The sequence below is a fragment of the Parus major genome, chromosome 3, assembly GCF_001522545.3.
Source record: "Parus major isolate Abel chromosome 3, Parus_major1.1, whole genome shotgun sequence".
Lineage (NCBI taxonomy): Eukaryota > Metazoa > Chordata > Aves > Passeriformes > Paridae > Parus > Parus major.
Window position 1 is genome coordinate 18,274,971 of NC_031770.1, and position 26,749 is coordinate 18,301,719.

At 39.3% G+C, this 26,749-nt stretch overlaps 1 protein-coding gene across 1 annotated transcript; it reads right to left on the reverse strand.

The window, feature by feature from the left end:
• Nucleotides 1-190: 190 nt before the first annotated feature.
• On the reverse strand, nucleotides 191-26,740 carry IARS2 (isoleucyl-tRNA synthetase 2, mitochondrial). The gene is made up of 23 exons (XM_015620755.2): nucleotides 26,522-26,740; nucleotides 25,904-26,026; nucleotides 24,913-25,069; nucleotides 23,789-23,937; nucleotides 23,652-23,701; nucleotides 23,446-23,555; nucleotides 23,270-23,360; nucleotides 22,821-22,936; nucleotides 21,590-21,759; nucleotides 20,738-20,828; nucleotides 20,380-20,531; nucleotides 19,270-19,430; nucleotides 11,927-12,029; nucleotides 11,261-11,354; nucleotides 5,863-5,971; nucleotides 4,973-5,075; nucleotides 3,873-3,998; nucleotides 3,371-3,502; nucleotides 2,693-2,799; nucleotides 1,739-1,884; nucleotides 1,394-1,584; nucleotides 675-819; nucleotides 191-563 (listed from the first exon to the last, which is right to left on the reverse strand). Exons 1-23 carry the CDS (start codon nucleotides 26,723-26,725, stop codon nucleotides 409-411), a joined length of 2,985 nt encoding a protein of 994 aa, XP_015476241.1. The 5' UTR covers nucleotides 26,726-26,740; the 3' UTR covers nucleotides 191-408.
• Nucleotides 26,741-26,749: the final 9 nt, after the last annotated feature.

The following is a 26,749-nucleotide window of genomic DNA, read 5'->3' on the forward strand; positions in this document are numbered from 1 at the left end:
CCTTCCTTTTAGGGAATGGTGGTCATCACTTTCTCTTCTGTTTTGTAGAGAGGATTGGTTCTCTGGGGTTATGCTGAACTTCCAGCTGCCAGTATAAAAACTAAATAAGAGCTGTTTCACTGGGGATTTTCTCTTATATGGAAGTGAACTTCCACAAACACAGGTTGCTAAGAACAAGTAAACCAGTCAATTATTTTTAACCACCCTTTTTATTAAGCTGAAAAGTGATATACAGAAGTGGTGTGTATATATATATATATATGTATATATATACATACACATAAGGTTCCCCAAAATATATGATACTCCTGCTCAGGCTGGGGCTTAAGCATCTGCTTCTCCAGGTTCCAGTATGCAGACCTGCTGCTTCAGCCACTTTGGAGCAGCTTTTGCATAGGCATTTTTTCTTCACGTGCTCCCCTTTCCAGCAGCAAGGACCTGGAGGCACCGTGGGCAGGGAGTGCTTGAGGACTCGGCTGTGTATCGCCTGCAGCGAGGGCATTTTGCTTTGGCAATGGGTCTGGCTATAACTTTGTATGAACATTGTTCACAGATGTCACCACCTGTCAAAGAAAGTGTCATTGCTGAGAGAGAGGCTGGAGCTGTAGGTAAGACTCAAGCCATGAACAACCCTATGTTGTAGTGCAGGAGCCTGTCTGCAATGGTTGTCTTACCTTCCAAGTTAATCAGAAAGGTCCCTTTGGTGATGTTTGCATCTGAAGGTGTGTCTTTGGGGAGCTCACTCAGCAGGGTTGTCTGGGAAGCCATCATTATCTCGTTCAGCTGGGAAACACTGGAAGTTTCTTCAGCCTGCAGTGCCTGGGGGACAGAGAACTTTCAGACTCAGAATTTGGTTTTGTTTCTCAGAACTGTCCATTCTATGAAATAAATAATGAACTGTGGTTCCAAATCAGAGTGGATGGTTTGAACCAAGAGTCTGATTTACTCCTGCCAGGAGCAGGAGGACAGACTTGAGCTGCAGTGTCTAAGAGAAAGGGGCCTGATGGCCAAGCAGCTGCCCATGAGCCAGTGTTCTGCTCTCCCAAGGGACAAGGCCAGCACTATCCCACCGTATGATGCTGTATTTGAGCACTGCCAGCAGGGTGATGGTGATCCTTCTCCAAGAAAACACAAAGCTGATTTTTTATTTTCAAGGTGGTCAAACACTGGCACAAGTAGCTCAGAGAGCTGGTAGGGTCTCCATCCCCAGAAGTATCCAAAAACCAACTGGACAGAGGCCTGGACAACCTGTTCTAGCTAAGCCTGCCTGAGCATGGGGCTGTGCTATACAGGCTCCAGCAGTGCCTTCCACCCTGTTCTGCGATGCTCTGGTAAGTACAAAGCAGAAGAAAGTTTTCACACAGACAATACTACTCTTAGTTGTATTTTTTACCTCCATTAATTCAAACAGCAATCCAGGCTCAATTACAATGATGACTTCATATTCCAAAGCGTTCTTGCCAGAGATGGACCCAAGGAAGGAATCTCTCATTGCACATGCACCTTCTATTGCTTCCTCAATGCCAGGCTTCTTCCATGCTGAGCTTGCATTAATCCAGCCAGTACGAAACACACCCTCTGCATCTTGAAAGCAAAACAAAGCAATTCTTATTTTAGTCTATTTGAGTGTTTATGAAATGAATAAAAAAGAGTGGCATATTTCTGTAATTGCATTCCCTGTAATTGTGCAATTCAACAGTGCACTAAAGGAATTGCTTAGCAGTGCTATGTGCTTTACCTTTCTTGTAAGGGATGTACTGGAAAACCTCCTCTGCCAAGTGGGGCAGGATGGGTGCAAAGGAGCGGACAACAATGTCCAGAGCTTCTGCCAACACTGTTTGACACGAACGACGCTTAGGATCCTTTGCTTCTTCGCAGTAGAGCCTGCAAGACAGCAGGGAAAGCTGGAAAGTATTCCTGTGTTCAAGTTTCTGCTCAACAGCCACACTTTTGGGACTGCTACTGGATGTACAGTAAGTCTGACCCAGCCAGCCTTTCTCAGGAAAGCTTTTCTGGAGTGCCCTTCCCTAGGCAAGCACAGTGGCCTACAGGCAGGACCATTTGCATCTTGCAGCCACAGGAAAGGAGTTTGTCCCAGGAGGGGAGATTCTCTACATACTAATTTGGGGAGAGAGAATCTGTTCTCAGGGAGCTGAGCCTGCAGCTGTCAGCTCTTTGTTCTGGTTATCTGTAAACCTTAGCATTAGGGCTTCTTTCTCTTGCCCCACTCCTCCTTTACTCATGTTTTGGCAATTAAAGATCAGTATAACCCCCACCCCTGCTGCCCCATGAAACAGCCCTTGTAAATTTACACAGGCATCTGTCATAGTCTTGGGATTCTTTTACTGATCTGAAAAAAACAAATAAATACACTTAGTTGCACAGCTAACTGCTCAAAGCCCTTCCTCCTCTTCCAAATTCAGATGCACACCCTTTCTAGATAGAAATATAGGTCCAAGACTCTGTCTTTAAATATTTATTTGGTTTTAAATGTGCTTGTTTGATGACCTTTTAGTGTTCAGTACCACCAGTGGACAGAAGAGAGCACAACAATGACAACCACACAGCTGAATGCACTGACAGGTCTCTGAAACACCTGTGTTTACTCAGCATTCACCTGGAACCTTATTACCTCTATTTCAGACCCATTCCTTTCTTTCTTCCCTTTTAAAGGCAGTAGGAAGGAACTCACCTGTCCTTGATCATGCTGAAATAGAAGTTAGACAAACTTCTGGAACAGAATGCTTGCAGAAGTCGAACAACTTTGCTATAATCATATTGTTTGTAAGCTTCTGTAACCTGGGAAAGGGAGGTAAGAACAGTGCATTGGTTTGCATCACACAGCATACAATGACAGCCCCTGATAAACTAAACTTACAGAAAATGGAATCAGTGGCACAAAGTCTGGCAGAAACTTTGGAAGTTTGTTGGAGGGGAAAAAAAAGTTAAGTCAGTTAATAGTTAGGCCAAAGAAATAGTTTCCATTCAAGTTTGAGTGGAAAGAAAAGGGGAAACTATGCCCATGGTTTCAGCAGAATGGTTCTGAGTGACAGAAATTACAAAGTTCTGTACAATAGAAAATTTCCAAAGCTCTAGTTTTTGGGTTTGTTTAATATCTATCTTTGACGACTTCTAATTTGAGACCTTGGGCAGTTAGTGGGAAAATCTGGTCGACATCCAAACCAAGTTAAGAATGTTAAAGTCTTCCTCAAAAATTGAGACAGGCTTAAGGGAGTGCACATTGCATTGAAGGATCCTTTGTGGTTGTAATGTGCCTGCTTGACACACACACTTTACTCACACACCTGACGAAAATATAACCAAAGGAAAACATTACACACACGTTCATCTAAACACAATTCCCCCTTACCTTGCTGCCGTATTCGTGCAGTAAATGCAGCATGTATTGATCCACTATGTACATCTCTGCAGGGGGGATGGAATCTGTCTCTGGATTGAAGCCCTCCACGTTTCCCAGCATGAAACGTAACGTATTCCGGAGCTAGGACAACCCAGAGCAATTAAACATTATTAGCCTATGCTTTAGATGAAACACAAAATGCTCATAATTCCATCATTAACTAAAACTGACTACTTTTCAAAATGACTGTTTGAATTTTTACAAAGCCATCATGAAAAGCACATGGCAAAAGGACCTACAGAAAAAGAAAGACTGTCTATTACCAAAACACAAATATCCAAAATGAGTCTTTTTCTCAGCACATTTTTTGACCCACAGGTGTAAAAAGCAGTGGTACATCCCTAAATAAGCTTGGAAAAGCTCTCTTTAGTCTAAAGACTGGAAAGCTCTGCAGGCAGTACACAGAGGACCTGTTGTTGGGATGAACAGTGTTGGCACTGGTGGCTCTTACCTTGTTGATGTCATCTCTGGCAGCGCTGAGCACCACAGGCCCAATCAGCACCTCCGTGAAAACATTGGATTCTGCCACCCACCAGCGGAGAACGTCAGCACCATATGGAGGATCCTTGGTGTGATCCTGGGGACAGACAGAAAAGCACAGAGATGCAGGATATCTCCAGCTGGAAGGGATTCATAGGGATCATGCAGTCCAACTCCCTGCTCCTCGCAGGACTACCTAAAACTCTGTCCCATGTGCCCAGAGGCCGCTGTGGTTGGAGGCTTCCCCCTCTTTTAGCAGGGGTTATTGCTGAGCAGGGCTACAACCCACACCTGCAGCACTCTGTGTAGCAGTGCTAGAACCCAGGTAAGCTGAGAGAAGCTCATCTGCAGTCTGAAAGCCTTTGAATGCTTATCATCAAAATAGCAATAATAATATCTAAAACTACATCGGTTTTTCTTCCCCTTCAAAGTGTTTTCAACTCTGAAAACAGCTTTTCTCCTTTTGAAAGAAGAGAAACAATTTTGTGTTGTAATTAATCAGGTAAGAAAGTCATTCAAGAACTGATTCTTTTGTATAGTGAGTTGCAAAATCATCTCAGCAGCCTCAGAAAGAGCAACAGCAGGACTTGGGGGGGAAAGGAAATTCAGAGAAGCACCAGCAGTGTAACCTCCCTGGCCATGGAATGAAGTTTCCAGAATCAATAACAGCCTGAGAGCAGAGATTGCTGAGGTGCAATTGCTACATCTGACTGCTCCACTCCAGCCACACATGGTAGGCTTCAGTCAGTTTGACAGCAGAGGTTCATGATTTTAATTTTTTTTTTTTTGTTTTTATTATTCCTCTTCTCCATTACTCCATCAACACTGGTAAAAAAGAACCATTCTACACCCTCTGCATAATTTTCTTTTCTCTTAGCAGAGAAGAAAGGTGAGGGCTTTTCTTGCACTAGAGCAGAAGCAACACAACTCAAGGTTTTCAGTCCAGCCAAATGGAACTTCAGTAGAAGTTCCTGAAAAGAGCCTGACAGAGTTCTGCCACAAGACAGCTGCAGAATCTGGCAGTGAAAGGTTCTAAGTGGCAGCTCTGAGAAACTCAGGAGCTTGACCTACTTCGCCTCCATTGATGACGACATCAGGGTCAACCACGTTGCCAATAGATTTGGACATCTTCTCCCCTTTCTCGCCAAGAGTAAAGCCATGAACCACCAGAGTCCTGCAGGAAAGATTTTAGTGAAAACAAAATCCCAGAGAAAAATCCATGCTAAGAATAGATTTGTAATGAGGATATTCTTAAGTCAAAGCATACAGAAGCCCCCTGTTTTGGTGAGCCTGAGGCTTCATCCCCCGAGTTCAACCAACCATGAATATGCCCTGTACTGCCATCCAAGGAGAGCAAACAACTTTATTTTCCTCATTTAATTTTGTTGTGCAAGCAACAGATTGTTTAGATATCCCTGTGTATTTCAGATTAATTAAAGACTAAAGTGTTATTTACTTTTTAAGCCCATACATTTCCCAAAATTGCACAGCCTCTTTGCAGCTGAGTGACATTCCCCTTCCCTATGCTCTCCATCTTCCAGGAGATAAATGGTGTGCCACAGCTCCAGCAGAACACAAGCACACAGCTATTCCAAATTCCCTACAGCCTAATGTTGAATTTACGAGTCAATGATCTTGGGAGATTTGCACACTGCACTTCCCAAAGAATTTCTTTAATTATGGGAGTGGGAAAGATAGCAAAAAGCCAGACTTGTATCTGATAATGCAATTCCTAAATAACTAAGAATGAAAATATTAAGAGAATTATGACAGAAAAAAGTTATACAGTAAATTAATTAGAATCTAATATGAGAAAAACTTTATACTGTAAATATAAGAACATATCTCAGATACTTGGTACTGGTTTGATTTCTCTTGTTTATACACTACTTTATGCACACTTCCAAAAGCCCAGCATTCAATAAATGGACTAGAAATGTGTTTGCAATCCACACACTTACTTGTATGGTGCCTTTTTCCTTGCTGCCACACTGGTTAAGAGAGAGGACTGAAACCAACCTCCCAGCTGGTCTTTTCCTTCAAGGTATGTATCTGCTCTTTGCTCTGCACCTTTAAAACCAGAACATTTTATTTGAAATATCAGACCTTGTATCTTAAAGCAATTAACACACAAAATCTCTGAAAGTGATTAGTAACTTTTATTCTTCTTTTTAAACCCAGTAGGTAAGTTTTCATTCATTCATTCATTCATTCATTCATTTTCAAAATGGTGTATAGTTACTTAACCATGATACAAGGGATTCATTAGTATCACAATTTTTAAAATAATCCAAAACTTGCTACACTCCAGAATTTAACAAATAAGCTTGCTCTCTCCCAAACTAAATAATAAATTATGAAAAGAAGCTGTCACTCTCAGATTGCTTCACAAGAGTTCTCAGAATACTTTCCAAGTACTCCTAAACAAACTGGAAAACCCAAGAAAAGTTCATCTACTTTGGAATTAATGAAATCTATGCCACCATCTGGAGCCTTCCCATTTGGAATTACTCAGGGCACAAGGCACCTTACAGAGGTAAGGTGCTCAACCAGTTCATAAAGGAATTTACAGAGGAGAGCAGGAAGCTTTGGCAGTGACCAGTGCTCACCTGTGACAGAAATTACATCTTTGGTCACTGGTATTCCAGGAAGATTAAAAACTTCAGGAAAGAGTTAGGACAACATGGGAAATAAGAATGCTTGTTGGGGATAGAGGCATCTGGAAAAGCCTGGTTTGTTTAGTTTATTCTTGTGAAGGCTGAGTAGAAATATTATTCCCTGTAAATACACACACAGGAAAAAAAGAGGAATGCTAGGGAAGAGCAAGTGGAGCTAATGAGTACTTTAGAGGAAAATTGGGCTGCAAGGCAGGCAGGGTATTAGCTACACATTAAAATCAGAAGAGCAAAGCCAGCTATTCCACAGGGTTAAGAGAGGACAGCACAGTTTAAATGGCTTTACTGGTGGAATTCAGTCACTGTACAAAAAGGTACAAAACTTGTTGACTCAAGAAGTTCCTCCTTGTCCTAAGCAATCCCAGACAGGTCACCAGAGTGAGAACAGAATAATGTGGAACACAGCAGAACATGCAAGTTAAAGCTGACAAAGGTGCAAAACCACACACATATTTGTCAGGAATTTAGTTTTGATTCTACAAGTTGATAGTGTTGCTTTCTCAGTATTTGGACAGAAGTTCCTCTACTCAAGTTTTATTCCCTATCTCCTTTTTAACTCTTCCTAGGACCCCTGAGACAATGCTTCTTTCTGCCGCTGACACACTTGATTTATTTGTCTAACTTAATGGGAGTTTCGATATTTAGATCCATCCTGCAATAAAGGGAAGTTCAATATTACAAAGGTCAAGGCCACGCAGATCCAGGTAGCACAGGAAAAATGTGTGGGTGGGTATCATGGTTTTTACACATTTGCTTATTCATTCAAGGAAACCTACCAAGAGTCTGGGGTTTAAAAGTACAGTAAGTAAGGAGCAGCCTTTGTATTAAGAGACTGCAAAAATACTTGTGAGGACAAGATAAAAAAAGAATATTTATGGTAAGGAAGACAGTAACATTAGAAAATATGTAACAACACATTTGTTACTTACAACTAGTTTACTAGCCACTGGTTTTAGAGAAACTTTTCATGGAAATGCCAGGAGTTAGAGAAGAATTTCAACAAACAACTGATTACAAAGAGCAAACTGGATTGGGCTTTCCTGACAGGAACTAGTATACCTGGCAAGTTGGCTACTGGTGCTTGCAAAGTTAACAGAGGCCTGAACATTTTATCTGTAAAATACAAACATGAGGTTTGCATATGCCTTATAAGTAGCTCACCTTCCTCAGTTTTGTTAAAGTTGTGATTATTATATATATATATATAAATTAATTACAATAGTGCTCTTCTTTTTTTTTTTTTTTTTGGTCAATTGAGAAGTATGTCCAACAATCCCAAAGAGACTTTTCTGTTGTTTATTTTAACTGAGGTATAGTACATAGGTCATTAAAGAGAATTATAATTTATGATCCTTCTGGTTTGGATTTCAAGATTCCATATCTTTGATCTTACAGACTTTGACTTTTAGATTAAACGTATTGTATTTTAATGCCAGGAATGAACCAGCTAAGATAAATTCAAACCTCTCAGTCAGCACAAAAGTTTAAACACTTAGATACTCAAGCTGTAAAATAATCACATTCATTCAGTTAAACATTAGCCAATAAGATAGGGAAAAAAAGTTATGATGTTGGAAACTACCATCATTGCAATACCCACAAAACTGTGGGTAAAAAGCTGTGTGACTTTTACCAGTGGCAAATCACATCACAATAAAGCCCAGTGTGCATTTTTATATGAAATATTAAAAAATAATCATCTCAAGGTTGTGGTGAATATGGCACTCTGCCCATGAGGAAAACGTAGGAGAATTTTAAGACATTAAAGAGTTCTCTTAAATGGATGCTCCAGAAGGAGCTACTGAAATGAGCTCTGTCAAAAGGTTGAACTTCAAAGCAAAAGAACAGAAAAAGTGCTAGGCACCACAGCATTAAGTATTTAAAATTAGCACATGCTTTTGAACAAAATGTTGCTTTTACCCCACTTTCTTTTTGAAAGCAGTGGATTAATACTCTTCTACTTCACAGCATTTTGTGAAAATGCAGTTATCCATGTAAGAAGCATTTGGATTTAAATTTTAACATTGCATAGAACAGCTCTTCCAAAAAAAAATATTTAAGGCATGTGTAGCAAGAAACAAACAGGATGAGAGGGCACAACAATAAACTGTTGAGTGAAAACAGTGTTAGGCAAACAGAGCGTTAACAAAGCAAACAGCATCCCCAGGAAACTTTAGGGGCAGCGGGATTTCAGAGAATGTTGCACTTGTGGATCTGCTCTCAGTGATGCCAGTGTGAGGGTGCCAGTTTATTTCACACAGTCTACTTGTAGCTGTACAATTTTGGGTTTGTGACTACAAATCTAGTAGCCAAATCTCTGATTTTAGTGTGTGGGTTGCACCTTCCTACCTGGCACACTGCTGATGTAGAACAGTTTGGTTAATCTGTCATTTAGCTACAAGTGGTACCTTAGGCACACCCAGGCTGGAAAAAGGGAGCCAACCATAATTTAATGGAACAAGAGTAACTTTAAGCCATGTCCATCAGAAAGAGGCCCAGTCCCTGGAATGAGATGCAGCAGGGCAAGCATTAGAAATAGGACTATGCAAGGGCAAAAGGAAATGCAACCTATGATTTACACATTGGGCTTGGCTGTCAATGAGCAATTCCCTTAGCCTCATTCAGCAGAATCTCTCTTCTTGGCCATCTTCACCCCCTTCCCAACAGCAATCTGTGTGGCCATCAGCTAAAGGGATTAATTTTGTAACAGCTGCATCTCCTTCAGTAAACTCAGACACAGCTGGCTCAAGTGCACTGAAAACTCAGGCCCAAGTTCCCCGAGTCACAGAAGTCTCTTCCTGGAGAGAAGGAATTACTTTCACAAGATTGGAACTGACAGGGAAATCTGTAATATCTGTTATTCCTGCTGGTTACTAACAGATTATTGATTTAGAATTTTCAATAACTTGAGTTCAGGGTTGAGTGAAACAAACATTAGTCTCAGTTTTAGCCATCTTTCATATTCTGCAGTTGCCCAGAAAGTAAATCGTACTTTCTTCTGAGAACCTCTGCCACCAACACTGACATTAGAAGGCAGCAACAACATCTGCTATCACTCATCTCGTACCACAAAATTAGTTCTTCTTCCCATTATGACATTCTTCAAGCAATCTTGGATTTCTCCATGAATTTAATCTTTTTTTTCTCCAAGTTTACTTTGGTAAAAACCCCACCCCATTACCCTGTCTATAAGCCTTGCTGATTATCATTGATATTGGAAGAAGTTCTGCAAAAAGCTTTAAAAACTGGAGAGTATTTGGCAAATAGATGTCAAAACTCTTAATTCAACAACTTCTCTTGCAAAGTTTCATAAAAGGTGAATTAAACCAGCCGTTTGGTATGAATCACAGACTGTACTTCTCTTGTGGCAGTGGCTGGAAGCTTCAATTACACAGAAAAAAAGGTAATGCAATTTTGGTGTCATTTCTGAGAATAAACAGGGTTAGGAGGTTACACTGCTGGTGAGCCAATCCCCAGCTTTTACAGCAGTGGGGCCATTCCAGTTGTGTCACACAGCAGAAGATGATTCCTTACACACATCAAGCTCCAGTAAAGTTCATGAAAAGAGGATTAGGTACAGAAAAGGAACTTGTTCCATGAAGGAAAAAGTCTGTACTGTGATAACCCCAACATTTATTAGACACTACAGAATCCATATGGGAGCTTAACACAAATTAACAACAAATCCAGAGTCTTGATTCTGCTATTCCTTATGAAAAGTTATCTCCTTTACACAGGATTAGAGGGCTGAGGTGTTCAGCCCTTTAACAATGCAAGTTTGTAACTGCATAAAATCCCGCTACTTTGTTAGACCTTTCAAAATCAAACCAGAAATATTTTTAAAGAGCATAAACCTCAATATATGTAAAAGTCTTCTAGAAAATTAATGTTTGCTGATGGTACTGCTGCCTGACTGCGTTGCTAAGAAATAAAACTCTGGTACTAACGTGTTTTATAATTCAACAAGATTGTTATCATGCAATTGTGTACAGAGAGTTTAAAGTCCAACAGACTTGATGTATGGGACCAGACTCCTCCTTTAGAAAGAGCTCCTGACTTTGCACTATCCTCCAGGACAACAGTGTATATTTTACATCTTTTTATACAAATATCTAACTGCTAGCTTCTGAGTAGCAACTACTGGCAGCAGGAACCATAAATAGCATATAGCAAGTATAAATATTTAAAGCCACAATATACTGCTTTGGTTACTGAAAGTAATCAAAAGTGAAAAAGCACACCTACACTTTTAAATTATAAAACTTAGACTCAGCAGCTGATCTTAGTCTTGTTCTGTTTCAAATAGCACAGACAAGCACAAACTAAAATTTGTTAACTAAAAACAATTTAAGTGTTACCAACTAGCAGCACTGTACCTGAGCTGTCTGTGCCATGACACTTCCACTCAAAACAAGCAGCATGTGATTAGCAGTTACACAGTACACCACATGGCAGAATCATTAGAGCAGAATATTAGAAAAACCTGAACTTTAATTATGCTGAAAATGAGTCTGGAACATTAAATCCTTATCTTTACAAGCAAAAGCAGCTTTACAAGTCACAGCCAGCCTGCTGCTGGCATAATCTGCCTCAGTTTTGCTGACACAAACACTGTTACACACAACAGTTACATTTTGTTCTCAAAGTATTTTAAAAGAAGCATCAACATGTAGGAGTTCTTTACCTTCCAAAACATGAGCCCAGGAAGTTCCACTGTCAAACCAAATGTCTAGGATATCTTGTCCCTTGACATACTCCGAAACATCGTGACCACCAGCCTATTGAGAGAATAATTATTAAAGAATGCAAATAGAATACTCAATACCACCAATGCTTTTCAAAGCTAGAAATAAAGCAAATTTGGTTTCTGGACCAGTTTTGTATAGGTTCTGTTACCAACTTTGTGAGTGAACACAAAATAATGTAGATAATTTTTGATGAGAGTTTTCAGATAATTACTGATGGAAACCCAATGTAGGGCAAGGAAAAATTAGAGAGAAAGCCTCAGATGGCACAGAAACATTACAGCTTTGTGCTTAGGTACACAATTGCTAAAGAACAATAAAAAGTTAGGAAGAACTAAATAAAAATCCTAATCCACCTTAATGACCAAGACCTAATACACATTTGGGCAAATAATTTGGTTAATTCGGATGTCACTTTCCTTCTGATCCAAATCCAGTTGTATAGTGCCCCACTCAGATCTCACTTTTTGAATACTCCTTTCACAAGGTATCTTCTCATGAGGGTACAAGACTGAAGAGGATCATAGGAATAACCAAAGTTTTTCTCTTATTTCCCATCACTCAGCTGTCTTGAGCACCTGCTGTACCTAAAGTCAGAAGTTTACCTTAGCTACAGCCTCTTTGGACAGGAGCTGTTCGGTAGGGAGAGCCCACCATGCATCTGTCCCTTGCTGCTCCACTATTTTGATGACATCTGCAATAGTTTCACTGGGTTAGAAGAAAGAAAAAAGGGGTTTATGAATGGAGGAATTAATCACACCTTTCCCAGACCCAAAGCAGTGAGATGCAGATACACAGACCAAGCCACTTAGAACCTGTGACTTTCCAGCTTCTAATCCAGAAAAGACTTCAGAGTTTCCTGCCTGCATTAGAGATTTTCTATTTTTGCCTTCCAAGATGGGAGGATTTTTACAACATATAAAAACCCACATGGATTCCAGATATCTTCTTCTGCAAATACTCCATAATTGGGACACTCAGAAAAGATGTCAGAAGCTTGAAAACTTCTAAAATCCATTTTATTTGCTATTTATTTACCTTGAATTTAAAGAAACTATGCAACTATTTCCCTTCAAAATATCTCCTCTTTTTGACAACAGGTTTATTTTTCCTACTGGATATAGAGATCTTGAGACCTCATGTGAAAAGAAGTGATGAAATTACAGCTTTTCAATTATATTAGGCTTCCAGTTGCCTGAATTCCCCCATTTTAGCAACATATTTTTAAAATCGTAATAAATATAAATATATGAATCCAAATAATGAAAGAAACTGAAAATTCTGCACCCAGTAGAAAAGTGATAATGAACCATTCAATGTACACTGTGAAGGCAACCTACGAGCTCATATCATATAGCACCAGCCAGGACAAAGGTCCTGAAACAAACAGGTATTATGGAAATAAGAAAAATTAAAAAGTTACCTAAGCGTTTTTTTCTGATCTGAACAGATAAGGCAACCTCAAGGTATGCAGTTCTCTGCACTATTTATGACACATTCAATCCCTGGCCCCAGTAGGTAAGGCTATGGGGAATTGATTTTTAATATTGCTTAATGCCAAGTCTAGACATAAATTAAGGTATATTAAAAAACCAAAGAGGAACCCCACACTTTGTCTTGCTGACTCACAGAGCACTTGAAGAGGTGATTTTTTAGACATCTGCTGTATTTAAGGAGTACAGCAGATCATCATAACCTGCCAACTTCAAACAAAACCTGCTGTGTTACCCAGGCCACCAGAGATTTGTTTATAAGTTGATAAATGAAGATTTCATCAGTTAACTCATTTCTTGATGCAGAACTGCAAAAGGGGAAAAAGTAAAATGATGATCTAGCACTGGCATATTTATCTTGAAAACACAGAAGGCAAATGATCTTCTTCAGTCATCACTCGGTTTTGTGTTTGGTTTTCAGCACAGTATTTTACTGCAGTGCTAATGAGCTGAGCTACATCACTGAAACACTTAATGGACTCTTACACACAGGCTTTAAGCACAAAAGCTTGTTCTCCAAGAAGCTATAGAACAAATGACTTCAGTTCATGACATGAGCTGCAACGGCAAGAAAAAAAAAAAATGCAGTTTTGCTCAACTGTTCAATCTGCAATGACAGAACATCAATTCTGTATCAATCCATCAATCATCAATTAATCATTTACTTCTCAAAATAAATTCCTATAGAACATCCCAGCATGCTCTCTGAAGGGAAAGGCCATTAAGCAGCAACATTCACACATGGACATCCAGGTGGCACCACCACCATTCCACCCCTTTCAAACCAGTATAGGCATCCTTCACCTTCCACTTAAATGGTGGTAGGACACAATTTATGGCTTTGTAATCTATCTGCTAACATTTATCTTGCTAGAACAACACTGAAGAGCTCCAGTTCTGAATGGTACAACTTCTTTCCAGAAATATTTGCACAGAGGCCTGTTTGGCTATACTTCCAGTTGACAGAGTATAATTTCTCCAAGACAAAAGCAAACAACCCCAGTCCTGGTACAATTCCTGGCAGATAGCTGATGTGTAACCCTTATGTCTTGCCTCCTTTACCTGAAATATTCAAATTCAGGAAGCTTGCAAAAAAAACAAAAAAGAAATCTGCATCAGCCTGGACTAAACTTTTCCACTGAATTTGTCTTTTGCAGGATCAATATTTTCCATTGACAAAGCTGGATTTACATCTTGACTTTTAGTGATGATACTGCAGCACCCAGGAACATTTTAGAAAAAAACAATACACAATATTATTTTTCAGTCTTTGCCAACAGAATTTTCTACCTTGGATTCTTCTCAATTACACTATTAGTGTATTTTTAAAGACAGTTATAGATAACCATGCCTTCACATGAGGATTTCAAGAGCTGTCCCCACAGTTTCAATGCCTTCCTCTCACTGGCCGAGTCTTACCCATGGAAGTCACCAGCAGAAGACAAGAGTAGCTAAATTAAAGAGGATGATTTACCCTGAAACATGTTTATTACCATGTAAAATATTTATGTATGTTAAGTGATTCATGCAAGAAGTAATCCACTGCTCAGCTAATGGCTCTGGCCTCAATGAGAGCCAGGAAAATTCTCTGATCAGGAATCATACCCAACAATTAGTGCAGAAAAGCTACCAGCACATCCTGGAAAGCAGAAAATTTAAACAGGAACTAAGCCTGTCTTCCACAGAACTTTTTCATATTGCAAATACATTTCAGTGGAGAGAAAAACTCCAGTGATTAATTTTCAACCTAAACATTTTTAAAATATTCTACAGGTATTTCACAATACCAATATTTGGAGAGATTTATAAAAAGTGATAAATCCAGCTATAGACTAAAACTATCTTGGACAACACATAGAAATAGACACATTTTTTTCCTTTCCATGAGAGGTGGGGGAAGGGAGAGACAAGAAGGAAATAAACCCTTGCTATTACTCTCCCTTGGGAAACCATAATAAAATGCCTGCCTTCATTTAAAGTAAGTATTGCCAATATCACACAAGAGTTGTGTACCCTTGAAGATACATCATTCCCACAAAACATACTATGGGCTAACCTTTTATCAAGTATATTGCTATTCAATTTAAAGATTACACTTTTGTGTTTTTTTAGGGACATTTCTGTTGCACAAGAACCAACAGGTACAATTATGCTACAGATAAAAGTTTTCAGATAAGTAAATGAAGGTCAGATTTGTGTTATCAATCATTTAGGAAGAAATAAGGAGTCAAGGACTGTGAAGTCAACTTTTTATTTACCAATATTCTCAAAATTCTATAATAGTTTCAAATCACATTTTAAAAAAAATATAACATTTTAGCAGTGCAAGTTTTTTTCACTATACAGTGTTTCCCTATAGAATATAAGTGAACATTAACAAGCATTTTTTAAGAGGAGGTAGTTTAGATGAAAAATTTCCGGAGTACCTTTTCAACAAATCTTTTTTCCTCCTACAGTTTAAAAAACACAAGACAAACAAACACAGCCCCTGCAACTTGTCTCTGTTCTTCTCACAGGATCTTTATGATTAATTTTACTACAAGAGAGAAATAACTTTATTTTAGGTATCTGCATTGTAAAGGAGCAGGATTTTTGCAAAGTACTTTTCTGTAAGGTGCAAGTGAAAACCACCTTGCTCAAATAACTACTCATCACTTTATAATCTGCAGCCTTCAAGGTGAGCATGATAATTCCCCGAGTGAGCCATAAAGGCCATTGTAAAACTTTGCCCTGTATTCAGAGGCTATCTGGAAGAACTTGCATTACGTGTCCCTGCTACGCTCTGACAGCCCTACGGCGATTCACGCTACCACGGCTCCAGCCAATCACCCGGGAGCCTGATATTGATTATGCTGCACACTTATTTAATCTGTTAACAGAAATTAGGCAGCATTAAGATACAGTCAGGAGCAGAAGAATACAGAGCCTGATGTTCTCTCCATCTCCTTTCCAACAGCGACAAAGAGGGAAAGTTATCTTCTGCTTTACAAGGACGTCGATACTACAGCTGTAAGTATTCAGGGGATGGTAAGCTGCTATTAATTGCAATTAACTGAAATGTCTTATTGTTTTAAAAAACAAATTACAGCACAGGACAGACCCCCTTCAACGACATGTGGAGTTTTTCAGAAATTTAATTTACATGTTAATCAAAGTCACAGGGAAGCGGACAAAAGTTGTGAGGCATTAGAACAATCTTTGCAATACTATTTATTACAGATATACATACAGATATATAATATATAGATATTATATATCTGAACAGCGAATTTTTTAAGCAGTCACTGCGTGAGGTCAGATTAAAGTATGTATCTCACATTTATTACCTGGACTGAGCTACTACTAGAAATATAACTCTCACAGTTTTGGAGCTCTTGCTTCTTTACCATGAGTTACAGAGCTTCCTAGAATGTCTTCTCTTGAAATCTATTAAATGTTGAAAGCTGTCACACAGTATAAGCATCTATTTGTGCATACACTCTAAATTATTTAAAGTTCTTTTTTCCATTTGTGCAGAAAAATCCCACAGAATCTCACCTCTGTATTCTTACTGAAAACGGCAATAATGAAAAAGTGCTTGTGCTGTCTCTCTTCTCTCTTTCCTATGAGGGATTTTTAATAATAATTTTTATACTCCTGGTCACAATATGATGCAGCATGTTCTGCATAAAAGAATTTAAACATCATTGGTATATTAAATTTCTAATCATAGATGACAATGTCATTGAATCAAGTATCTTTTAGTGTTATGGAAAGGCCACAGCAGCAGGGCAACTCATGGAGATTCTGCATCAAACATTACAAACTACTTCTTGGCTTTTAAGTTAGAAAGACTGGATTGCAAAAACAGTTAGATAAAGCAGTTCCACCTTGAAAGAAGGGCTTTCAGCATTTTTCCCTGTGACAAATTCAGGGGCAACTCTCAGAGGGAGCAGTTCATTTTAGGGCCTTTTTTCTTCTTTTTAGAAGTTTTTTTACAGGTGATACATGAACAGGATCACTCAAGATCGACCACTGGTGCTCTCATATGTAACAGCAACTCCATGTGGACTACACTGACTTCCAGTGGAGATGCTGTTACTTTTGATAGTCACTCAAACTCCACAGCAGCTGCTACTGAAAGGTTGTTTATCCAGCATTCAAGTTAAAAACAGTTCATGTTCTGAAATGCAAGTTATTTACTGGGGTTTAAATTTTATTATTCACACCATCTAAGTATGAAACTTCATAAAAAATATGTCAGCAACCTGTTGTAATATGATTTTCAAAATTATAATGCAAATGTAACAAAACAATCAGGTTTAGCTGCTTATTTCAATAAGAACTGGTGTCCAGGAAAATGACCTATGAATTGACAGACTGTCTTCTAAATTTGCCTGTCATTTCAATAGGCCAATATTCTGTGCACCTCTCCTACTCCAGTTACAGACGTATCCTCCAGTTAACTTTTCAAATATTTATAATCAAACTTTTTTGAATATTTAATGACTGCTTTACACTTTCCTTTGAAAATTCCACCTAGAGTAAGTAAAGTTAGAAGTAAAGAGTACTGGCTATAAATGAGTGTTTGAAGCTGTGAGTCAAATGAAATAAATCTTTTTTTCAAGCATATTTAGTATGTCTGGTTTCTTCCCAAACATCCCTCTTTATTCCCCAGATCAGTTCTACCCAAACATGCCGTGCTGTCCCTTTGTTCACTCCCCTACAAGTCTGACTGCTGGGCCAACACCTATACACAAAGGTGGAGGTGTTGTAGCTATGGCAGAGTTTACCCCATCAAAATGCCACAATTGCCACATTTTGCACAATTCCAGGAATAATCACACAGCTCCAGCACCCACAAAAGGCAGGGGCTTTAATACAGGTCACTGCCTTTAAAGGTGATTTTACTAGAACCTGAAGGAATTCCCACACATCCCTCCTTTCAAATGCTTTCTGTCCCAGCTCCTCAGTGTTCAGAAGGAGCTTTTGCTTCATGGTGCCCTTCACTTTTGAGTGCCAGCCGCTGGACTGGTTTTCATTACACTTTTTTTCTTGTTAAACTACATATTTAGCAATTTTTTAAGCAACACACACATTCTCAAACCTACTCTTCAACCAGAAGATAAAAAGTATTCCTCAGAAATGGTAGTTTTTTTATAGACACACACATACTTCTTTGCAGGTAAAATGGTTTTATGCCCCACATTTATTTCCTGATGTGTGCCAGCATTATCCAGGCACTATAAACGACATTGTGGCTATTGTGGTCTTTTCTCACAGTTATTGCCTACGGTGAGAGAGCCAAAGTACATCTCTCTGCACCTACACACCCAGTCACAACAGGTGAAGCTAAGGACTACCTGTCTAAAGTCCATTCCCTGCTCTCCACACCCTGAGCCTCACCTACTACTGTCTACTATCTACAGCTTGTGTGCTCAGTACAGCCTCTGGAAAACATGCTGGACTCCTGCAGCACATTTATTCAACATCAGGATAAAAAAAAAAAAAAGTTCTGCAACAGATTTAAGTTCATCTCCAACTGTGAAAACTTATAATGAATTTTTACAAAAGGTTGTAAGGTTAAGGTGTACAAAGCAGAGTTACATCAGCTTACCTCAAGGCAGAAAAGATTATGGAACTAATTCAATGGATGTGGAACTCCACAATACTCTTTTTATGAAATCACCTCTTAGAGGGCATTCACAACTGAAAACCTCTGTTCCTCAAAGAAGTAAAAGCAGAACTCTATTAGTCCTTACAGGACAGAAAAGGATCATATTTGGTTGAGCTTCTTTGTTTTAAAGCATAGCTTGGATTTCCTCTGCATTATGTTTGTTGTCTAGAATTCCTGAAATGCATTGTTTGCAATATCTGGATACTATTAACTAAAAGATGGCAGAATAAGGCTAGCATCTGAAGATCTGGATATACCAAATCATATAGCTAAGGTCAGTTACACTTGAGGCTGGTCTTCAAAACCACTCTAATTTTGTTTTGAAACAAAATGCACTTATTCATTCTGTAACCAATGTGGTTATTCCACTTCAGATCTCACTGTCACTTAACTCCAAAAAGCTATTTTGACACAATACCTGGTATGATCAATATAAAGTGCTACAATTACAGCTGCTGTCTATTCTAACACTTCTTTCACTTCTGGCTTAAATGGAAAGGCCAGTCATGACTGTCAGCTCACTGAAGGCAAGGGATGAAAGCAGCAATTAATCTCAAGCGGAGTTTTTAGGTAACTTAAGTGTTTAAGTAAATTGATTCCTATTATTTACATACAAGTCACTTCCAGCAACAAGTTTTAGATTGTTATAACTTACAGGTAAATTAGATCTGTGTATAAAAAACTACAAGTAAAAGCATGTATTCTGACTTGAAATAATGAGTTTTATAATACCATTAACTGCAGCACAATAGACAGTGCTCCTTCTGTCACTTCTCAGTGTCTAAGGCTAGACAGGTACCTGTTCATCAAGTATTCTCCTGTGCTCTTCCGATAAAAAGCAGGAATTGGGACGCCCCAGCATCTTTGCCGTGATATGCACCAGAATGTCCTTCTATCCAGCATCTCCAGCATCCTGTTCACAGCAGACGTAGGGATCACTTTCACTTTTTTCAGCGCATCCTAGAAAGGAGACAGTGAACTGCTGAACTTGCTTCAGCTTGCACACAAATCATGTTTTTTGCCAGTAAAATATGGTACAGATCTACTCTCCCACTCCCAGTATCAAACAACACATTCTCACACAACTGCCTACTGCTCCTCAGTAACTTATGTGAACACTGCATATACTCTGTATTTCCTGACCAAACTCCAGTTCTCCGATTTTCTAGCAGACACACCCTAACAATGAGTTAAAAATGGCATCAGTGACTTTAATCTGAAGTTTAAAAGCTGACTGTAACTTGTACTGTTGTCTGCTTTGAAAACCCACCTTGATACAAACTGATTATAATGGGCTACCACTCACGCCCAGCCCTGCTGAATAACCACCACATTTTCATCCATCCTAGATAAAGATGAATATGGAATATACACTTCATGCCCTAGTTAGAATAAAATCACTGTTACTCCAAGGTGCTGGTCTGAATTTTCTGTGACAAAAATTACGTAACTTCAAAGGGCAAGAGACCCCAAGCTTTAAAGTTATTTAAGATGGGACTGTGACAAAATTAACAGGGCAGCAAACAAAGATGTCTGGCCACACGAGGCTAGCCTAACAAAAAAGGTAAATTTAATAGTGATAAAATTGTGTCTTCTAATTTAATTCCTTGAAACATCATATTTTTAAAAATATTCTAGGGGAAAAAAATCAGTAGCTCTAAGAAACTTCTACATCTGTAAACACAATGAGAAAATATACCAGTCAGTATAGCTACCCTGGATTATATCAACACTGACAAAAAAATTGACAACATATTTCACTTCAACAAGTAATTAACACTTTTCAACTACTGTTCATAAACCCTAGGGAAGAACATATCCTGGAGAGAGCTACAGCAAGAGTATTTTTACTGATTCCAAACAGCATCAGTTGTCTTCAAGTGTCTTGTAAGAAAGCGAAATTACATACCTGTGCTGCAGCCTTCACATCTGCTGTGTTTACAAACCACTGTTTGCAGGCACGAATAATCATTGGTTTTTTAGACCTCCAGTCGTAGGGGTAACTGTGCACGCATTTCTCCTCTTTTAACAAACTCCCAGCTGCTTGAAGCATCTTAATGACTGAGAGAAAAAATGAAGCAAGATTAAATTTCAATTTGGACATATGGTTGCTGTTAACCTCAACTCAGCCCTTTCCATCAACACTTAGCAAGAAATGCCTGTACCTCATCCATATTTGAAATACGGCCAGTTTACACAAACTCTCAAAATATACCTGCAGGATTGTAACTGTTGAAGTAACAAGTGGTCAAACATCAAATGCTCACCAGCTTCATTCCCTTCTTCAAGGACATTCTTGTTTTTAAGCTCAGGACCTGCTGCTTCTGTAAAACACCCACTTTCATCCACAAGGCAATCCTGAAAGTAAATAAATTAGTCATGTCAACAAAATACCATGTGACAATTAATTAACTTTTTGGTATTCAAAAGTGAGTTAAATACTCCACCAGGTGACTCATTTTCTGATGAGTAACAAAATATTTAAGTACACTTCAGATTTAGTGAACTGCAGTTTAGTAATCTACCAGGTAAGTGAATTTTAGGTATCAGAAGAAATGGGCACCATTGCATTTGCACACATACCACAACTATCATACATCACAGTCACAGGTATGTCAGTGAGTTTTCAAATAAACAGTGCAAAACCTAACCCTCTCTATGCCCCGTATCTTGAATCTTCACTCCCATCAATCACAAACTGCCCATGCATAAATGAGTTGTATTTATGTATGTTTTGAAACAAGTTTTGCTGAAAAGCCTACATAACTGGTGACTTACAGATCTGCATCTAAGACAATTCTGAGTAGCAAGAGTCTGTATCTGACAAATATTCTCTGTGCTCTCCCTTAAAAAACAAAGCCACACAACGAACAGAAAAATCTGATTCTAACACCTCCCTGTAAGTTTTAATTAGCAGAAGGAATCTTCATTCTTTTATCCTGATACACATTTCTTTAAGATTAATTTTGCATTCCTGCAGGCCATTAGTGATACTCACCCTTCTGTGAATGCTTCAAAACATTTTCAAGTTTTATGCATAAATTAAAACAAATCATTTTAGGGGCACACAGTCAATCAGTTGCAGGCAATCAAGAGCAACAGCTGAAAAGATAAAGTACCGTGGGTAGCTGATGGTGGGAAGCTATGCCGTAATCTTCCATACCATGAGCTGGGGCTGTGTGAACTAATCCTGTCCCTTTTGTCATTGCCACATGATTTGCAGGTAACAAGGGAGAGACTCTGCCAGGAATGGTGGGATGAGCACAAAAACCATCTGCCAAATCTGCACCTGAAAAATACAAACAAAAGATAAAATAGAAAAACAATTCATGCATTCAGCTTCTTTTACCAGAGAGCAGAAAAAGAACAAATGGTTAAAAAAACCACAGAAGAAATATTATTATTAAAGCCTTGCTGAAAGTCAAGAATCACAGAGCTTGAGAAATATGCCATATGACAAAATGGTGTTCACAGAATGATTTTCTCCTAGAAGGAACATGTTTAAGAACTGCCATCACACAGTTATGTACACAAACACAATAGTAACAAATACAATTAATTACTGAATATATGGGAAGTTTATGAATATATGGAAGAAAGAACACATTCCATACAAAATATCTTTTTAAGAAGGTTCAATTCTACTACTCTTGGATGTTATCTATATATCACATGATTCAAAAAGGTGGAAGATGTGAGAAAAAACACAGTAATTCACCATTAGGTAAAACCAAGACTTCCTCCGAAAGAGAAGGCATGGAAAGACATAAAAAACCCAAAAAAACAAAAAGTCATAGTAACAGATTCCTCATCTCTATCACAAATGCCTATTTCCAGCACTGAATCACTGATAGAGGCAAATGAATAAAGCTCACAAATGACACACTAAATCCCAACTCATGACTCTGAATTCCAAGCCTGCTTGTTAGGAAATGCCACTATGCAGTTTGTTAGGATGGCAACTCAACTGCTTTAGTTTGTCCAGACAGACAACAGCCACCTGCAATGACTCAACAGTCTCACTTGTAATTAGCCACCTCTTGTCATCAACAATAGATGGAAAAAAACCTGCACTCAGTGTAATTAAGGTTTTGATACTGAACAGACTTGCACTCTACATTTCATTTTTCCAAGCGTATATCCAGATTTTAAAAATTCATTTGAAATCTCTGGATGATAATTTGAGCTCCAGTACACCAACAGTAAATCTGACAGACACCTCCTCCTCTTTGTATTATTCTAGTGAATCAAATTCTCAGATTATGAACACATTTAATCCATAAAAACTGGTTTTCAGACACCTACCATCAGATTTCTAAGCAATTTAAGATTAACAATATTCAAATGTACCTTTACATGTTGATATAACCTCAAACTGTGTGTCCAGAACAGCAGCTGTAGATTCAACTCTATCTGCTGCAAGGATGAAGTGTTGTCCAGTCGTTGCACATTTTACAATTGAGTATCTGCAATGGAAATGTGCATTTGTGATACTAAATAATAACAAACACCACAAAGCTATCAATCTGTGAAATGCTTCATCTCTAAGACAGACAAGTACGTTTTACATGCCCAATTCACTCATAAATCTCAAAAGTTTCAAGGTAACCTTGCCTCATGAAATAATTCAATAAAAATTTAGGCAGAAATTAATGTATTAGTAGATACAGAACAAAGCTTACAAAACCCAAAAAAGATGCCTTAAGTAAACTGTAATGGCAGTCCAGAATGTTGTAATTTTGCTGCTAAATACCAGTAAGGGCTAACACAGACAACTGAACCAAGTGAATGACACCTACGCTGAGTCTGGCATGTAACAAACTGCTTGATTCGCTGGTACAGTCCAAGGTTGCGTGGTCCAGACTAGCACATTAGCAGGGGATGATCCATCTACAGATGTAAATTAGAAGTACTTTACTCACAATCATAGCAAAAATCAAAGCTGTCAGTCTCTAAAGCTACAGAAAAGTCGTACCTATCACAGAAGCCAGCTTAGGCGGCGACTTCAGCAGTGGAAATTTCACATACACAGAGCGACTGACGTGGTGCTCGTTGTACTCAAGTTCTGCCTCAGCCAAGGCTGTCCTGGTACACATCAAACACAAGTTACACGCTGCAACATCAAAAGCTATTAGCATCCTTGCTAAAATTTTGAAGACAAAATAGTAGGCTGGTTCTTACTTTGTTGAAGGGGACCAGAACACAGGTTTATAGTCACGATAAATTAAACCCTAGAGAAGACAGTGAGGAGAAAAGAGAAAGTTAGGAGAAACAAAACTCATGAAAAATCAATACAGATATCCACAGAAATACAGTACCTTATCATACATCTTGAAGAAGACTCTCAGCTGGTTTGCTTCATACTTTGGATCAAATGTAAGGTAGCAGTTAGCCCAATCTGCCATTACACCCCAACGAATGAAGGCGGATTTCTGTTTCTCAATTGCTCTTTCTGCAAATGCTCTGGCTGAAGGGAAAGGTTCCATTAAGCACATGGTTTAGCACACTGAGATCAATAAAATACCACTTAAATGCACTATTGATTTTTTTTTTTGTAAAAGCCAGAGCTGAATGTAGTGAACCTATGCCCTAACTATTATGGTTCAAAATACATATATTTCAGATTGGTTGCTACAAAAACTGACTGCAAAGAGTGAACAGATCCAGGAGTAGCACTTTTTCACTAACACAGGAACATCAGACACAAGTCTTTAGACTGCAAACTTTCTTTTTAAGAAAGAGGGAGAAATGCATTTTGTTAGGTAGAAAAATCTCTCAAAGTAAGTTCTCAATATAAAACTAATAACAGTGAAAGTTAACTCCCTCTATTGATGCTGATCCAAAATTTTCAAAGTAAATACATCTGAAAATGTTAGTCCATTTCATTACCACAATTTCAAATTAAAGCAGTTTCAATTGCTCATTACAAAAAGCTTTGCAGCTGAACAACGACGCCTTTCAACACATATTGTATCTGAAATTATTTCATAAAAAAAGTTTCCATATAATGCAGACTTTCTTCAAAAGGATTCCCCCTATAGTTTTGTAGGGCTGATAAAAACAGTCAACAAACACATTATTACTTGTGATACCGAGCCAAGCTGTCCTGAAGGAGCCTGACTTCTACAAGTATGTTTTCAGTTCCTAATCAAATTCAGCCTTTAAAAAGCAAAAGGATGCTGATCTGATAAATGGTAGCTTCCTGCCACCATACAGTTAATCAAAGCAGACATCTAAATCCCCTGTCCTCCTTTTGTTTTTTTTTAAACCGAGGATCAATGCTCTGCATCCCCATTACAACAACAAATTAAGCCTATGTGAAATTATCCCATTTCATCAGATTCCATCCTACTCTGCTTGCCAAAGACACCCAGTGATCATAGAAAATGTCACCAATAACTAATAGAAAAGGCCACAATAAAGCCTAAAAGCCTTTATTTACCTCTCTGCCGAATTTCCATCGGTGAAAGATTTTCACCTCCTTTGACTTCTGACAGTGCCTTCAACTCAATTGGCAGTCCATGGCAATCCCACCCTGGCACATAATGCACTTTATAACCTCTCATCACATGGAAGCGATTGGTGATGTCTTTCAAAATCTGAAAAGCCACAAGGGTCTGTTATCACTTTAGCTCCCCCATGTGGAACAGACACATTTGTAATTAAGTTCCTCCTGTTTAAAAAATGCAAATATAAAAAGCTGCAGGATAAATTTATACTTAAGACCAGAGAAGCTCTGGGTGCCTCATCCTTGGAAGTGTTCAAGGCCAGGCTGGATGAGGCTTTGAGCAACCTAGTCTAATGGAAAGTGTCTCTGCCCATGGCAGAGGGTTTGGAACTACATCATCTTTAGGGTCCCTTCCAACTCAAGCCACTCTGTGAGCCAAAGACCCTGCTTTTTTTTTTTTATTTTTTTTTTTTATTTTTTTTTTCCTGTAATTCTATACATTGGCAGAGCATTAGAGGACCTCTGATCCAAGGAGTTCATAACCAGTGCAGCTGAGAGATACAAGACTTGAAGTCAACAAGTTTGACTTGCTCTCACTTTTAAAACACTGAGCTAGACCTACAGCACTGGCCTAGAGCACATTGCTGCACCCCAAGCTCTGGCACTAGGACTGTGAGAAGCTGTGGATGACAGCTCACAATTTGAGTCTTTCTCACTTTGTGGCCAGTGTAATGTTGTAAATCTTAGGGCTGAATCAAAATGAACACTGACCATTCAGTACACAATATTTATATTGGAGTATGGTATCTATATCAACATGGCAAAATATGGCATCCACATAACCCTAACACTGGTTTTTAAAAGCCCCAACTACCAAAACCCCAAACACTTTAAAGTGTTATTGATTTAAATGGGAATGGAGAGCACATGACAGTAAAGTTTTTACCACTTCACAAGAATAAAATAGGAATAAGTAAATATATACTTTGTTTAATGCATGGCCAACATGAGGGTCTCCGTTAGCATAGGGTGGTCCGTCATGCAGACAAAATTCCTGTTTTGTCTTCCTTTGCCTTTGCCATGAGTACAGTTCTGAAAAACCACATTTCTGTAGAAGAGACAAAAAAAAGACCAAAACTATCACAAGTCTTTGCACTTCCAAAAAGTCTGGATTTAAAATTAACAAATAAAGCAGACAGACAAACAAACACACTTTTCTAACTCTGCAAGAGAAGGCATTCAGCGGGTTTTAAGTACGTAAAAGCCGGAAGAGGGTGAAATATTAGTCCTGAGATTATTAGCGCTAGCACTACGCTATCCCGGCGGTCGTTACACCCCTCCAAAACCAACTCTATCAAAGTTATGACTATCCAAACTGTCAGTACCTCAAGAGCCCGAGCTTTTCTAAAAAAGACCCCGGACAGCCGGGCCAGGAGAGAGCCCAGATTCGCCAGAAGTTCTCCCTGCGCGGCGGGACCGAACACAAACCCAGGCGCCCACCACCCCTGCCCTCCTCGCGGCCCGGGGCCTGCAGCGCCCGGGGCAGCCCCACGTCCCTCCCGGGACTCGCGCCCCGGGGAAACCGGCCCGGCCCCGGCCGCACCTGCTGCGTCTCCAGCTCTGTCTCGGGCTGCAGCCGCCCCGGGAGCTGCGCGGGGAAGCGGCTGCGCGGCAGCAGCACCGTGTGCCTGTACCGGGAATCCTCCCGGCTCTCGGCCGCGGCCTCCGAGGCGGCGGAGCGCGCCCATCCCCGGGCGGCGCCGGCCCGGGCCCGCGCCAGCGGCGGCGCCCGCCAGGCCCGAAGCATCCTCGCGGGCTGCGGCAGCGCTTC

Bases quoted from the DNA above. Each gene is read 5' to 3' on its own strand.
- IARS2 (XM_015620755.2), bottom strand. From the start codon at position 26,725: ATGCTTCGGGCCTGGCGGGCGCCGCCGCTGGCGCGGGCCCGGGCCGGC. The intron at 21,760-22,820 runs GTACATTTGAAT...TGTATTTTTCAG, and splicing joins GGTTATATCAACATGTAAAG to GTGCAGATTTGGCAGATGGT. The intron at 1,585-1,738 runs GTAAAGCACATA...TTTGCTTTCAAG, and splicing joins GTACATCCCTTACAAGAAAG to ATGCAGAGGGTGTGTTTCGT.